We start from the raw sequence: 16,720 nt of genomic DNA on the forward strand, positions 1-16,720 counted from the left end.
ATTGAGAGAGCGAGGCTTTGTGGGGGCGACATAAACACAGGGGTGGCACCGAGCAGGAAACAGGAGAAGAATAGTTTCCCAAAAAGAGGAGACGAAATCACGTGAGGACAAACTGGAGTTAAATGTAGTAACGTCCACGAGGGAGGGGAAAGAAACAGAGCGAGGTCTACAAAAGAAGAAAAGAGGGCTGAGGGTGAGGAAGTGAACCAAGTATGAAAACCCTTGGCCAGTAACCATGGAAACATGCCGGCTCGACTAAATATGAGGAATTCTTCTTTTTTTTGTTGAATGTAAACGGCGGCTGAGGCACCACAGCTGACACACACACACACACACACACACACACACACACACACACACATGTTCGCCCCACTGGAAGCTGTACTCCGTGTCCCCTTCATGACAGACTCCTCCTGAAGCCGCTCCTGGCTGATTTCTATTCAACCCACAGGCAGGCAGCCAACTGCTTTGAGAGACATTCTCTCAGCTACAGGTTTAGCATATTCTTTGAGGTGTTAATTTGATTTTGATTGCCCCTTCGCTCAAAGTTACCCCCGGCCCGTCCACCTCCTACGTGGGTCTTTGCCCTGTGCCACATCATGTAGCCTCTCTTCTCTGATTCCAATATTTCACCCTCGGGACAAACACAAAGGTTGAGTTTTGTGCAACAATTCAAACACAATCTAACGGTATGAAAGACAAAAAATGAAAGCAAGTTATAATAATGATAATACACTTTTTTTGTATAGCCCCCTTTATACAAATACAGCTCCAAGTGTATGTATATATATACACATTTTAAAAATTTAAACAGTGTCATAAAAATAAATAAAAGATTCAATAAAAACAAGGATACAGACTAGATTAAACAAAACATATAGGTTAAACAATTTCAATTGTTTGGATCGTTAGAATCAGCTTTATTGGCCGACTATGTGTACAGATACAGGGAATTAGCTCACAGTGCAGTCACACACAGCATATAGAAATATACACAATAACAAGGACAACAAAGATGGGTAAAATAAACATTGAACGTATGTACATACATGTAGGTGAAAATAATAGGTGTGTACATAAACATGTACAGTATATACAAGCTGTACAGGTATAATGAAAAAAGGAGTGGACCAAGTATTGAACCCTGTGGAACACCATATAGAATGTATTGGGTATTTTAAACAACCAATACTCGTGATAAAACTGTAGGTCATAATTAACCTAAATTGCACCGGCACTTGTGGTTAACGTTGTCATCCTGCTTCTTTGTCCACAACTGAACACTTTAACTTTTTGGCCTTTATTTCCTTACGGAGAGAATGAGGCTGCCTTCAATTGATGAGTTATTGTCGGGCCGAAGGCCACGGCATGGACACACACTGGGGAGGTGACCATTCCTGGAAAATGAAACTGATGATCATCACACTCCTGAGAGAAGGACAGAAGGAAAGGAAACTGTGTGTGTGTGTGTGTGTGTGTGTGTGTGTGTGTGTGTGTGTGTGTGTGTGTGTGTCGTTTCTCCAGGTCAGCTGTCGCTCCCTTAATGATGAGTATGCAGTATGTTTATACAATATGGATGTGTTTACTTTTTTTTCCAGAAACAGGCCATGCATTCCTTGGCAGGTAGATGAGGATGTGTACATGTATACGAAGGTGTGTGTGTGTGTGTGAGAATGTGTGTAACTGACATGCCTGTACATAGCTTATCATAAAACCCCAGCCCGGTGACACTGGAAGCAGGGGCGGAGGGCGACGGTCGACTTTTCCAATTAGTCGACAGCCAGGGGGTGAGGTGAGAGTTACAACACACCAAGCTATAGTGACAAAGGCCCTTTGTGTTTGCTCTGTCGCGTTTTAACAGAACACTCGCATGAAAATGACCCCTGTAAATCCTGTGAATACACACTCTGGGCTGTGTTTTTAAAACAGGAGTTTAGAAATCTCAGGGCAGGGTGCGACATTGTGTAAGAGGAGAAGGAATGAGCACAGTGAGACAGTCAACCACAGACGCAGAGCTTCACTATTGTGTAAAGCAGCGACTTAGCAGTGACTTGGCTGTGGTTAGGCTCACTCCCCTTGGCATGGAGGCACCGCTCTGCTGTTTGTCTCACACAAACATGTTGAAATATCCCTCATTGAGCGCCCACACAAACACATCATCAAAGGATTTAGATATTACACAACTAAAAATAGCAACGTACCTTTACCTTGTTTGTCTATTTACAACAAATGTATATATTTTTTGGGAATATAGCCGGTGACAATTTAACGTGTGTGTATGTCTAACATTGCCAACTGAATCGGGGTGTAACGGTTCACAAAATTCACGGTTGGGTTCGGTACGATACAGTGGAGCCACGGTTCGGTACGTTTCGGTTCAGTAGAAAACTATAAATGCCAGAGAAATGTACTTGATTTTAAAATATATTTACTCATTAAAACTGCTACACTGTAGCGTCTCACAGCGCAGAAGGGCCCGACTGGAGTAGAACGTTTTTCTTTGGTGGTGTGCGTGTCAGAGAGCACGCTGTCCGTTACGTCATGTGGGTTGCCAGTTTGTGGCTCCACCGAAAACATAATATTTCCCGCAATTTAAGCTTCTGCATTTTCCAAATGCACTAGTATTATTATACTATTACTATTATTGTATTATACTAGTATTATAACTTTTAATTTCTTTTAAGTTGTCTTGTTCTGTGTTGTTCTGTCTAACTATGTGTTTCTTGTGTTGCTGCCTGTCTTGGCCAGGTCTCCTTTGCAAAAGAGATTTTTTATCTCAATGGGACTACCTGGTTAAATGAAGGTTTAAAAAACGTATTCAAACGTATTGTTCGGTTCGTCATGCGTACCGAACCGTGAGCCTCGTACCGAACGGTTCAATACGAATACGCGTATCGTTACACCCCTACAACTGAACAAACAAACTTGAAAAAGTAAATGCAAGAATGCCACAGGTTTGATACACAAGAGTGCTTGTTGAGGATGTTGGGTAAGTTAAAGTAATTGTTCTCCTGAGGCCACATGTTCCATTTTTTCCACAATGTAAAATGTCAAAGTGCATTTCAGTCAATTTTTGAACAGCAGCCCTGCATTCAGCTCTGTAATGAGGCCGCGGTGCATCGTAAACTGCACACTAAATAGAACCACCCTGAACCAGCAAACCCTGAGAAAGTATTTAAAGGCACCACCATTAATACTTGTGCACACAACAGTTAGCAGATCAGACAATATCACGACTGTTACAAGTGATCCTTTCGGACTCTCTGGTTCTTCCAGTGCTGATCAGCAATGTCAGCGCAACAAAGGGCTGCTTGTTTGGCAAGCCGCCCCATTGGTCTTCTGCAGTATTTACACAAGGCATGTGATTTGCCAACTTGTGTTTGGATCTTAAAATAAAACGTGTTGTGGTTAAGCTCCTGCAACGACCCCCTCCCTCCCCCTCTCCCTCCCCCCTCACCCGAGAGACATAGTAGACAGTGGCGTCAAACTCCCTCAAGTTTTCACTCTGAAAAAACAATAGCTGACCAATACATGACTCATGGCATTTCCTCTCCCCGAAAATACACCAAGATCTGAGTAAAAGGCCTGTTTTCTTGCATAACTCAAGTTTTTTTTTTTTTTTACTCCACATGTATATTGGTTTCACTCAGTAACTGTCAAAGTTCTGCTGCGTGGAACAGGCGGGAGGGAGTGCCGCATCACGCGGCAATACAAATCTTGCCTCACCTGCAAGGTGGGGTCGACCGGCTAACAGCAGAATCAGGTTCGACCACATTCTCACTTCTCCCTTTCTCTCAGCCAGTCGCTCTGGTCTGCGCTCTATATCAGCCTCCTGTAGTTTCACACAAGCACTTGTATTCCAAAGAGTCATTTACACAGTGAAGGTCCATCTCTGCATGCACGGAGGGAGTTGTCTGTCGACCCGGGTGAAGATGTTTGTCTGGTTTTTTTGGGGGGGGCTTCTCGTAGTAGACGTAGCGTAGATCTTGACAAGATTAGACAACTAGTGAATCCCAACCCTGAATTGCGAAATTTCAAAGGGCTGACATTTTTTCCCAGAGGCATCTGGGTGTGGCACGTTGAACGTTAAGCAGCGCGATCAAGGTGTGGTGTCTGAAAGACATGTTGAACATGAATGGATGGCTGCTATATTTACTGTGGTTCCCATGGCGCGTGATAGTGCATTAAGTGCCTATAGTTTTGGCAGATATCAGCCATACAGATGTCGGCTTGTGGTGCTCAAAGCGCCAAAAGAATCCATTTGAAAAACTCCAACAGCAATGTCTCTTTCCAGAAATCATGACCCGGTTACTCGAAATAATCCTCAGACCTGGTTGGGACCAGTTTCATAGTAGGAACTATTTTCTCTCGAGCCAACTACACCCGCCAACCGTGTCGCCGCGAAGAAGGAAGCGGGCATCTGCTCATGAACGCGAGGCTCTGTGCTAGGTGAGCTAGCAGCATTCGGTAGAGATGAACGCCTCCTGTGATGCGGTCGTCCGGTGTCATTCATAAGAAAGAAAATAGTTCCTACGACAAGGTCTGTGGATTGTCCTGAGTAACCGGGTCATGATTTCTGGATCGAGACATTGCTGTTGAGTTTTTAAAAATTTGAATTTTGAAATTTCGCAATTCAGGGTTGGGATTCACTAGTTGTCTAATCTTGTCAAGATCTACGCTACGTCTACTACGAGAAGCCCCCCCCAAAAAAACCAGACAAACATCTTCACCCGGGTCGACAGACAACTCCCTCCGTGCATGCAGAGATGGACCTTCACAACAAGCAGATATATAGTCCGTTAATATTGGAGACATCTCGACGGCAGATATCTCCAAAACTAGACAACTCACACCAAAACAATTTACACTGATAAAAAGCACCACAGGTAAGAGGGGAAAGATGTACTTTTGATTTTGGGGTCCCTTTAAGTATGGACACACCACACACACACACACACGTTTCACATGAAGGAAAGCAACTGCAAGTGCAATTACTCACACTTCATTCACACTTACATTGACATTCAAACTTCTTTCCACGCTTCCCTTTTAACTATCATCTTAGCAGCTGTGTTTACTGCCACTTTAACTTCACTTATTCCAGTATTTTGACATTTCCAATGTTTCAGCTGCACGCTTTCAGCAGTGAGCAACATCTGTGTAGCTTTCTTAGTTTATTCAAGTATAATTGCTGAATACTGAAGAGAAACAGTGAGTATTTGTAGCCTATCCGCCCAAAACCTTTACAACGGTTTTAAAAATCAAAGCACCTCGTAAAACTATAAAAACAAGAGAAAAAGGTCGAGTTCAACACTGCTTGGGAGTGCGTCTGCTGCTGTGTGAATAACACACAAAGATGTCTGTTATTTGAGGCTGATGACACTGTGGCCTGGTTCTCTGAGGAGACTTTACTCAGCGTGTCTGATACTTGAGGGGGAACTCATGAGATACGGTGATAGCGGCGATGGCTCCGGCATTTGCACTCGGTCCTATCGATGCCACTGATTTGCCAGAGGAACAGCAATTTGCAATCAGCGAGCTGTGTGTGACGAACAAGCAGATGTTATTATGCGTTATTATGTGGCGTGGTATGATTCGATTCAGTCTCAAGACAGAGCCGTTCGATGAAGATTGAGATTCAGCCTCAGACGAAACGTACCGCCTGTGATCGGCTGAAACAGCAGATGCCTTTGATTAGGATCATTAGGACCATATCAATCAACACCATGAGGAATACGTTCATGAACTTATAGCAGTGTGAAATGTCTCCAACCCATCCTCCCCTCTTTAAATTCCTCTCCCATTGCCTCCCTCCCTCTCTTCCCCTCCTTCTCACTCACTCAAGCTATGACTTGCACTCATTTGCCCCCACCTCTCTCTCTCTCTCTCTCTCTCTCTCTCTCTCTCTCTCTCTCTCTCTCTCTCCCTCTCTCTCCCTCGCAGCCAACAGCATGCCTTCACCCTGAAACTCCTTCCTCTGTAACAAAAGCGGGAAAAGAAGGAGGGCGGCGATCAGGAAGAAACACCGTTTGTTTACACATGCAACGGCAACGCAGTGACTGTGATCAGGCCTTGGGGCTGCAAGTCTGTCGCCATGGCAGCATGCACGGAGTCGTTGCCAACAATGTGAAATGTTATGGAAGTCCCCCCCCCCCCCTCCCCCTGAAACTTCAGTGAGTCATGAGCTGGAGAAAATCACCACCACCAAACTGAGTGACAGAGACATGAGTAACCAAACACAAAAGGAAAATGTATATATATTTATATATATACTGCCTGCCCACAAAAGTTGTGGAAATAGTGGCTGGCTTGAGACTTTGGATGTGTGGAGAGAGGGGGGGGGGGGGGGGGGGGGAGCGTAGAGTGGGAGGGAGGAAGAGAGGCAGAGATTATGTGATCCAGCCAGCCAGAGGCTTGTCTGGGGTGTGGACTTCAAGAAGAGGGCTGGGTAAAAGTGGGCGGACGGGGTAGCTCCTAGAGTTTGTGCATTTAGACTCTGAAATTATTGTCCTTGAGAACAGGAGGATTTAGACTTGAAGAGAGGCACAGCCGTCAAACAGTAAGTCAAAGACTCTCCTTGAATCCCTCTGTACGTCTTACTTCTCTATAGATGCGTCACGGTGATAAAACGGTGGTATTTTAACAAGAGTTCTGCAGGTTTGTTTCAGTATTTTCTGTTTTTATCGAAAGAAAACAGAAAAAATGCAGATGACTAAAAGCAGGTGTGTCTGTGTGTGAGTGTGTGTGTGTGAGAGTGTGTGTGACCTCCTCTGTTCACCTTCACAGGCAACTTTGCTCTTGAATTACGGCCCATCTTTGCGGGCCAGGTGTGGCTGCCTCCCAGATGTGTTTGGTTCCTGTAGCAGTGCTAAAGGGATTAGTTTGAATGTAAATAGTTACTTTTTAAAAGACATTTGCTTTGCTGCTTGCTTTTTTTTTGGGGGGGGGGGGATTTTTAGCATTCTCACACCTAGCCTCAGCCACACGTATTCCATTTGGCGTGATGGAAAATATGCCACAGCCAGGCCAGATGCAAGAATCCCAGCAGCAAACGCTGACACATCTTGTTTTTCGGGCGAAGAATCTGGAGGAAGTCAGATCAAAGTGGTCCACAAGTGTGTTTTGTATTAAAGTAACTGCCGAGCATTTAACTTTTTTGAAGGTGTGCTTCACATATTGTACTAGCGTGCCTGCATGCTCGTGTGCGGTTGCGTGTGAGTGAGCTGACGGGCATGCCAGTGTGTGTGTGTGTGTTTTTGGGACCCAGCCCTTGACCACTCCTTTTCCCGTGGAGGGAACCAGCACATTCCAGATGTTCCTCTTCCTCTGTTCACACCCAGTGTGGCCTCGGTGCTGGAAGCGGCCGCGGATAGTTCACGCACGAGTACCACTTGAAAACAACAAAGTGATCAGAAGTGTGAAATCACAGGGCAGAGCCCCCTGGAGAGTGATCAGTGGAGTATAACTAATACAGCTATACAGTAAAGAGGAGGGAAGTATTTAGAATGCTTTTTTTGCGGGTTATGGTGTGTTTGTAGCAGCGGGATTGGGCGTGGGCCAGCCAGGCTGCTGGGATCTCAGGTATTCTCTCGACAGTTATTTTAAGGAGTGCCGGGGGTTCTTGGCAGCACAAGACAAGCCCAAACTCATCTGCCCGCCACAAACTTCCCTCCTAAACACGCACCTTCTCACTCACTTTCTCTTGACCAACAGTATCTCTTTTGCTATGTTGCGTTTCTCAGCACCTCTGATTGTCGACAGGAACATCGACTCGCTGTCTATTTGCAGGCGTTTCACTGGGAGCGCGTCAACTCGAACTCAAAGTAATTAGAAGTTGGGAAGCCACACCCTGAGTGGGTGCCAGGTTTTTGGGCCTTGCGTTGCTGCTCACGAGTGTGCTCGTGAAGATGAGTGTGTGTGTGTGTGGAGCTGTCATTAACGGCTGTTTTAACCGGGCAGGAAGTGTGAAGCCTTTGTTATTGGCCACACTTGATTCTTTCTGCTCATAGGAGCTGCCAATCTGCTCTGTGTGTGTGTGTGTGTTTTTATTATGTTGAGTACAAAAGTTGCAGTCAGCCCTCCAGTTATATTCATCCTGCATAATAAAAAGGCTGAAAGTGGTGTAACAAGTTTCCCCTCTCCCTCTCTCTCTCTCCAGCGCCGTCAACATGCTGATTCTACTCGCTGCCATCTTCGTCCTTCACATCATCGGCATCATCCTCCTCCTGGTGGCCACCATTGACAATGTAAGTACACGTTTGTTCTGCCACACAGTGCGGCACTGCGTCGACTCCTCGCAGCCTCGAGGCGCGACTGTCCCTGCGTAATCCCTGACTTCCTTCAGAATGACGGGGCTGACGAGTTATATGCATCTCCCAGCATGCTGACAGGCAGCGAGAGAGTCGAGGCCTGTGAGTGATTGGCTGCTGGAGGCACTCGTTCCTCCCTTCTGCGTCACTGTTCTTCACAGGGCCACATATTTGACACAGGGTGCGGGTGTTGTCTGCATTTAAACTGCAGACAAAGCGTCAATCAGGCGGCGCACACACACACACACACACACACACACACGTAAACATGCTAGATTCTTGCCTGTGTTGTAGTTAGCGTTGCACATATCGGAGTGAGACCCGAGGAATGCCACAGTAACAGCCGGATGTGCATTCCATCCCTTTTTGCCTGCACCTGCCCCCCCTAAATACATGTCAAAACACAGGGTGAACACACACACTCCTGCTTTGACTTCTCCGCATTACTTCTCTGTCTCGCCTCGTATTGATTCATTCACTCCCCCTTAGCACGTGAGGAAGGTTGTCCGTATTTATGCCGGATTGTGAATGTAAAATGATCTCTTCCCCTCAGGCCTGGTGGATAACCGACCTCACGTCCACTGACGTGTGGTTCCGGTGGACGCTGCATCCAAACGGAGTGTGGAACACCACCGATCTGCCCTCACACTACCCAACGGGTAAGTCCGGCCCTGTGATGCAAAGAAGCGAAGTAAAGAGGGGACCTGTTTCCGTGGGCGCAACACTGACTCAGTCATGTGTTCTTCTCAGGAACAAAAAGGGTTTCAAATAAACAAGTCTTTCTCTCAATGTGAAATTGTCCCGCCCTTCATGGCCGAGATCAAAGCTAAGAAGGCAGCTGTGTGGGTGTGGTTTGGTTTGATTGACGGCTATTGACGGCTATCATCAGGTTTTGAGTCAGACGTTGCTCAACCCTGATTGGCCCGTGGAAGCACGTGACGTCACCTTTTGTTTCTCTACACATTAAATACAAACCTTATTAAAGTGAAACATAAGTGTACAAACCGATCTTGTAGGGAGTTATTTCTTCAACATATGTAGATGGACTGGGGACACACACAATGGCTTTTTGCAGTTATCCAAATACATTGTTTTTTGCCTTATTCCAACTGGGAACCTTCAAATCATACAGAGTTGTTTGTCACTGCAGCATTGATGTTTCCTGAGTGAGTCAGTATGATGTTTAGCACATATATAAGATAACCCCCCCCCCCCCCCTCATCACTCAAACACACACACAGCATCTTCACTGTGTCGCTCTCTCTCTCTGTCTCCCCCTGCAGAATACCTCCAGGCAGTGCAGGCCAGCTCAGTGCTAGCTTGTATATTCTCCATCCTGGGCATCTTCGTGTTTGTGGCTCAGCTCTTCACCCTCCCCAAAGGAGAGAGGTTCACCATCTCCGGCATCTTTCAGCTCCTTGCCTGTGAGTGTCTTTGCCCTGTTTGTTTTCCCTCCCTCTCTCTCTCTCTCTCTCTCTCTCTCTCTCTCTGCATCCTCACCCCTTCCCCATTCTCCGTGCCCTAACTGATGTGCCCTCGTCTCCTCCCCTCCAGGCCTGTGCATCATGATCGCAGCCTCCATCTACACAGACCGCTTCCACCTGGACGAGAAGTCCGGTTGGTACGGTCACTGCTTCATCCTGGCGTGGATCTCCTTCGCCCTCACGTTCGTCTCCTCCATCACTTACTTTGTGCTACGCAAGAAGACGGCAGCGTGAGACGGACACTAGAACACGCTCCGACCAGCCCAGAACCTCTGGCTGGATCTACTCTTCCAGCTGAAATCTGGTTTCTAGTCGCAGATGGTGTAAACAGAGTTTATATTTTCCCGTTGTGGACATCAGATTTGAGCTGCTAGTGTATATTCAGCGACAGATAAAAGCCGACCTATTGACCCTCTCAAATACATGCTGGTGTTTAATTGAGCCTGCTGTCAGATAGTCCGGGTTTCACACTTTGTGGGGTGTTTATTCTGCAGTAAAAGGCGAGTTAAATCAATCACGACGGGTATTTGAGTGCAGTTTCAACCCAGAGTTTGAGCTGGATTTCTAAGGCATCTACAGATTAATAATATTATTGTTGTTAACTGAACAAAGTTTGCCTTTCGATTTAAGATGCTCTGATGAATTAAGATCCATCAATATTTCTGGCTTTTAACAAAGGCAGGTTGAAGACTAAAATCTGCGGTCTCTGTTGTTGTTGTTGTTGTTGTTGTTGTTGTTGTTGTAATGTACATTTACGTATGGATATGAGTGTTGGATAAAAAGGGGCGAGTTTATGATTTTAGTTTATCAATTCTATTTCATTTATCTGCTTCCGTCTTATTTTAAACAGTTAAACAGAGTCACTACAACGTGACCGGCAAAGTCGTACAAGTCTTAAAAAAAAAAAGAGATTTTTGCAGATTTGTGTGGGAGACGATGTGATGACATAAAATGTAAAATCTGTATAAAAAAAATAACACAGAAGCTTTTCTTTTGTAATTATTTGTGGCGAAATCATTTTCTGTTCGGGCCATTCAAACAGTATTTGAGTGACTCTGAGTTCCACTAGCCTCGTATGTTTGAAATGTACCTAAATCCACTAATCTAGTATCTTTATGACAGTTAATCCACAGATATACTGGTGATATGTGCTCTGTTTCCACGCAGTGTGACAGAAAGGCAGACTGCCTCGTATCTTAACGCGTTAGATATCATTTGTAAATATGTCTTGTTTCCCAGAACGCTCTGCACGTGCTGTTGTATTTTTGCTGCTGCTATTGCTTATTATGGACGGCAATGACAACGATTTCTACGACATTAAAACTTGATTTTCAACCAATTATTGAGGTTGTTTACTTTGTTATTTGCTACTTTGTTGGAATGATTGTGTTTCATTTGAGTCTTGCAGACAAAGAGCAGTGAGATGTTTCAAACAGTCTGAAGATCTTTACTGTAATCAGTTCAGGGAGGGGAGAAGCGATGGAACGGGGATGCAGGCGCGGGGTGGGATGGGGGAGGAGGGAACGTATCGGAGCGAGGGAGAGGAAGCGAGTGGAAGTGCGCGAGCCTCGGCGAAGAGGCCGGCAAGGCTGCTGTAGGGGGCGCGTAGTAGGGAGACAAGTGGGAGATCCGGGGGGGAGACGGGGGACAGGCCAGGGCCATGGCTGGGTACGCAGAGGTGTAATAAGGTGGCAGGAGGCCCACGAAGTTAAAGCTGTAGGTGTTGAAGCTGTATCTGGGTCCCATCATCAGCACGTTCTCGGTGTAGTTGTTCAGAGTGGAGACGCCGGCTGACATGCAGACAGTGAAGGCAAACCAGGCCACACTGACGGAGACAGAGAGGAACAGGAAGCGCATCACAAGCGTGCCGTTTGCAATAACTTGGTAAATAACTGTCACGCCCTGTAATTACAGAGTTAAAACATGGAACTGGTCACACGCAACCTATGAAAGTAGTTCCCGTCTGCTGTTAATTCTGTGCAGCTATATCATATATGCTGTGTATAGTTTTAAGTTGTGAGAGTTTATGCCTTACATTATAAGAGCATTTATGAATTTCAAACAAAAAAAAGACTTATTTCTGTATAAGTACTATAAGTATCTACTGTAAAGTAGAGTTTTTGCAGAGAGCCTCTGTTTGCCTGAAACATGGGACGGACTTTTAAAAAATCTGAATAAATGTGTGGATGCTATGAGACATGGAAATAATAATTCCTTTGTCATACCAAGGTCTAAATGAATCCTCACTGAGGCAGAGAGGAAGACACGCTTAATGACTCTTCAAACATGTTCACACGCAAACGGTTTGTGCTGATAAGGCACCTCGGACCAGCTTGACCGTGAGCTTTTAATCACGCCTTCTGAGGCCATGTTCTTGTCACACCGAGTAGAGGGGAAAAGGCTGAGCTGTCGACTGTTAGAATGATGCCTTCAGGGCTGTTCGGCATGCGCGGTTTCACGAAATTTCACCAGAAGCCGCGGTTGTCAAATTGGTATTGGGACTGTGCGGCTACAAAGAATGGACAGGAGAACACCCTGATACAAAGCACGCTGTAAAGGACGACATCATACATGGTCCCACATGAAGAGCTGAATGCAGCAGTTTCAATCAGGCCTCATGTGATTTTCGTGCCTCGTGTTTTATGAACTCACTAGAACGCCCAGGAGTAGCCACAGCTGTGAGGCTTGAAGTCTTCTGGTCCCATTGAGGCCGTGGTCTGAAACACCTGCATGAACATCATGTGACTCACCATCCCAAGCAGACCTGCGAAGACAAGAGGGAGGAAACATACCAGATTGCTTCCGTAATTTAAAAAGGGAAACTAGTAATACTGGTGGTTCTGTGTTCAATCCACACAGTACCTCCCAGGACTGTGAAGATGGCAGCGAAAGCGTTGAGCAGCTGGCCCCAGCGGTGCGTGGAGGGGCACCAGGCCCGCATGCACAACTGCACAGACAGCAGTGTGCAGCTGATTACCAGCAGACGCACATACAGGATCTCCAACGACAGACACAGCCACATCATGGCTGCAGAGGGAGGAGGAGGAGAAGAGGCTGAGCACAAACACGGGGGAAGGTTTGGATCTCAAACATCCAGTCCACCGAGAGCGTAAGCGCCCCACGGAAAACGCAGGAGAATGTGAGGAATCCGTTTACCTTTTTCAGATCCTGGAGTCAACGTATGAAACCCTCGACACTTCTCGTCTGTGGGAATCAAAAGACAAAACGCAAATAAGCTCATACGTTTAACAATAAATGTGCTTTTATACCAACAGGAAAAGAGGATATTTGCACTGGAAGGTTTTGGAAAGGATGGGGCCCACGGGAAAAATCCTGCTAGCACCGCAAAATGAGACTTTGTCGTTGTGTCTCGTCTTTCATTTCACTTATTGACTTCAACATTTCACCCCCACTGAAATGGGTTCTTTCCACCACTGCAAAGCTACTAAAAGAGAAGGAAAGAGTAGAAGCAACCTTGTTCTGTAGTCGGTTAAGCTTCTTTGTGGCTTGAGTACCGTGTGTGGCTCTAAACTACGGTGGCCCTGAAAGTTAACCACACGAGAAAACAGATGCAAACGGACAAAGCACGAGGAAACTAAGCATTTATCGTAAAAAAACAACAACACTGCAAAGTGAGAAAACACGACAAACGTTTTTTTCATTTGCTTGCGTTTTGTCTAATTCCGATGTATTTTTTTTTTTCAAAGGCTGTGCATGTGTTGTCAAAGTGGCCAGATCGAGGTAACAGTTTGCATAATGTTTAAAAGCTTTGACGAAACGGATAAGAGATTATAGGATTTGTGTTGTATAACTCTGGAGGGGTGGGGCTTACAGGAAAACTCTCAGTAGCAGCACAAAATGACACTTGGTCAATGTGTCGACTGTAGTTTTTAATTTGAGTGATTTTTTAATTTTCAACATAAAAGCTTTTTTGTTTAAATCCCCAAAACGAGATTTGTTTTCCCTCCACTGTAATGACATAAATAGAAGCAACCTGTTTCTGCAGCCGGTTAAGCTTCTTTGTGGCTTATTTACAAATGTGTTTACATGCAACTGCAAGAAGGTATTTGGCCCTAAATGACAGTGGCCCATAAGATCAACAAACTGTGACTTAGAAAACAGATGCAAACAGACAAAGCACCAAGAAAACCACTTTCTTCACTTGCTTAGATTTGACCTATTTGCATTGTATCTGATGGTGTTTGAAGTCTTTGCAGCATGCTCATACATGTGTTGCATTGACAGCTCAGGGCCACCGTACTTGATAAATCATTAGCATTCATTCACATGTTTAGAGCTTGTGTGAAATATTTATTAGTCTGAAACAGGAGTGTCACTTAATATTAATATTAATATTAGGCTCCTTGGGGGCAACAGAATCACCTTTCACATTGACATAGCTGACATTAGCATACAGTTGGCTGCTATATTAGCATATCCAGCAGACATGTGGCAACATATCAATCATTTGCCATCATGTGTCTGTCCACCTGGTGCATGCAAGTCCAATATTGACACTCCTTTTAGCTCTGTTTTTGATCTCCGCCGGCTGACGGTTGGAGATATCTGGATCTTCAGCTGCTATGTTTATGTTAGGGAGTCACCAACTTTATCTGTCGGCACTTTGACCCTTTTTCACCAAAAATAGCTGGTGGTGAAAGTGAATCAGTAGAGTTGCACAAATTATATTTGTGACTTTCTCAGCTGATTTCATTTAAAAACAAAAGTCTTACAGGTTGCCAAAAGGCAGGCAGATACCGAGGCGTTGTAAATAGAGACGGACTAATTGGGGACGTGAGAACAGGTGAGTGCAGGACAAATGAGGGACAGGTGAAACTCATCAGGGCGGGGCACACAATCAAAAAGGTGGGAAAACACACAAAGACAGGAAGTAAAACCAAACACGAGGCGTGAACTTAGGAAATAAAACAGGGAACAGACGAAGCACAAACCCAGGAACATGACAGGAACTCGACATCAGTGATTCTAAAAGTGAGGTCTGTGGCACGCTATGAAATATACAGTTGGAGTTTAGATTGAGAACAGGAGACCAAAAGGTTTCATGTGTCTTCCGTGCTCGCAGACGTAGCCTATGAAGCCTGCTGACATAAAGCAACGTCTGACAACAAAGCACCCGGAATATCAGGGCAAAACAAAAAGTGGTGAAACATCATTTAAATATAAATGTGTTTCTGTTTATCACTTTAAAAAGCCATGACCTAACAGTCCTACACAAATCCACATGTTCCAAATCGGTATCATATTTTGTACCCATCTTCCTCTCTTACCCGCCGAGTCTGCGTAGATGTCCTCCTCGCAGACGAGGAACAGGCCCGTGTGAAAGACGGGGAAGACAAAGCGGTCGTCCCCGGTCTCCCAAGAGAACTGGATGTTGGTGGAGTTGGAGACGCCGGGAACGGGGATGCAGTTGCTGTGCTTGATGGGCGAACAGAGGGGCTTGGGCACCTTCTGTTGACCTGTGCACCAGTGGGAGGACATGAGGGCAATGCCACCAGTGAAGAGAGACACGACGGTCTGGATGAAGGAGAGGCGAGGGGAGCGCATCTGCTGCAGGAACTCCATGGTGCAGGGATTAAATGAGGGCTGGGGGGGGAGGAACAGTAGGGATGGAGACAGTTGAGAGATGGTCAAATATCCAAAAACACATTCAAAGCGTAGCCAGGGATAACAGAACAGAAGTTTTTCATTGTTAAATCAACTTGACTTTAGGTACAGCTCCACTCTTGCATGTCACTAAAAATGTCCCCAGCATGTTCCTCGTTTCCAAGAAGCAGCTCTGTGGCCGAAACCGCTTGGCGAGGTGTTTGAAAAGGGAAGGTGCGGGGGAGCCGGCGCTTTTACATGACTAATCACATTAAGAATAAAAAAAAAAGACTGTGACAGAAAATCAGCACACTTCCGGTAATTGGCGGGAAGACAGACGGCTGAATCAAGAGGAAAAATAGGTGAAAATTGCCGTCACCATGGAAGCCCTCCAGGAGACGGATGCTCAAACAGAATAGCTCTGTGCACTCGACGTCAAGCGGGGAATTAAATGTGAACGAAGGAGAGAAGAAAGAAAGAAAAAGCACTCACCTACTTCAGCCTCTCTTACTTCGTACTTTGTCCTCAGTTCCCTCATCGAGTTAAGTGTGGAAGGTGAAAGGAACATCCGGCCCCGGCTCTTCTACCCGCCTGCTCTCCCTTTCACTCTTCATCAGATAGTGAGAGGATTCACGCCGACAGAGGCACACACACACACACACACACACACACACACACACACACACACACACACACACACACACACACACACACACACACACACACACACACACACACACACACACACATCCTCCTCTTCTTTAATCCATCCTTATAAATCCAAACCAGACAACTCTGCGTCATCCGTTTTCATTATGATTGCTAGCCTAATTTTTGATCTACTTTTCATTCATTCTATCAAACGCTATCCGGTGAAAACATGCAGCACATTTTGTCATGTGAAAATCAACGTTTCTTTGAAATGAATAAATACGATGCACACGATGACAACTTGGATAATATCGCTTTGCGAGTACCGCACGTGGAGACCAATTTCCAGTGACAACTATTTGACTCTGAGAGGCGGTGACTCCACAAGAAGGGGCTCTAAGTTTGAGTAGTTCAATATCTGCAGTCAACCGCAATCACTTCACTGCAAGGCTTTTATGTTGCTGCCAGAGGATAAAAAAAGACCACACAATTCCATCTTCTTCCTTCCAGAGGTAGAGAGTCCCACGGTGTAGAACAGAGCGCTTTGTTCCAGCAGCCGTCACTCAGGTGAACACATTACAGCAACAGATGCCATAGAAGCAACGTCTGTGTACTTCTTTATTGTATTTAGTGATTGACTGATTTGTAGCCTTGTGTACTTTTATCATGTTT

At 45.5% G+C, this 16,720-nt stretch overlaps 2 protein-coding genes across 2 annotated transcripts; one reads left to right on the forward strand and one right to left on the reverse strand.

The window, feature by feature from the left end:
- Positions 1–6,427: 6,427 nt before the first annotated feature.
- Positions 6,428–11,132, forward strand: LOC306787542 (epithelial membrane protein 1). Its single transcript, XM_079282711.1, has 5 exons — positions 6,428–6,559; positions 8,159–8,246; positions 8,863–8,968; positions 9,593–9,733; positions 9,864–11,132. The coding sequence occupies exons 2-5, from the start codon at positions 8,169–8,171 to the stop codon at positions 10,025–10,027; spliced, it is 489 nt and encodes a 162-aa protein (XP_079138837.1). The 5' UTR covers positions 6,428–6,559; positions 8,159–8,168; the 3' UTR covers positions 10,028–11,132.
- Positions 11,133–11,254: 122 nt separating this feature from the next.
- On the reverse strand, positions 11,255–16,004 carry gsg1 (germ cell associated 1; the record flags this gene model as incomplete). Its single annotated transcript, XM_079282478.1, has 6 exons — positions 15,890–16,004; positions 15,082–15,397; positions 12,950–12,997; positions 12,656–12,820; positions 12,446–12,557; positions 11,255–11,618 (listed from the first exon to the last, which is right to left on the reverse strand). The coding sequence occupies exons 2-6, from the start codon at positions 15,374–15,376 to the stop codon at positions 11,255–11,257; spliced, it is 984 nt and encodes a 327-aa protein (XP_079138604.1). The 5' UTR covers positions 15,377–15,397; positions 15,890–16,004.
- Between the last annotated feature and the right edge of the window lie 716 nt (positions 16,005–16,720).

This window comes from Melanostigma gelatinosum, assembly GCF_949748355.1.
Source record: "Melanostigma gelatinosum genome assembly, chromosome: 13".
Taxonomy (NCBI): Eukaryota; Metazoa; Chordata; class Actinopteri; order Perciformes; family Zoarcidae; genus Melanostigma; species Melanostigma gelatinosum.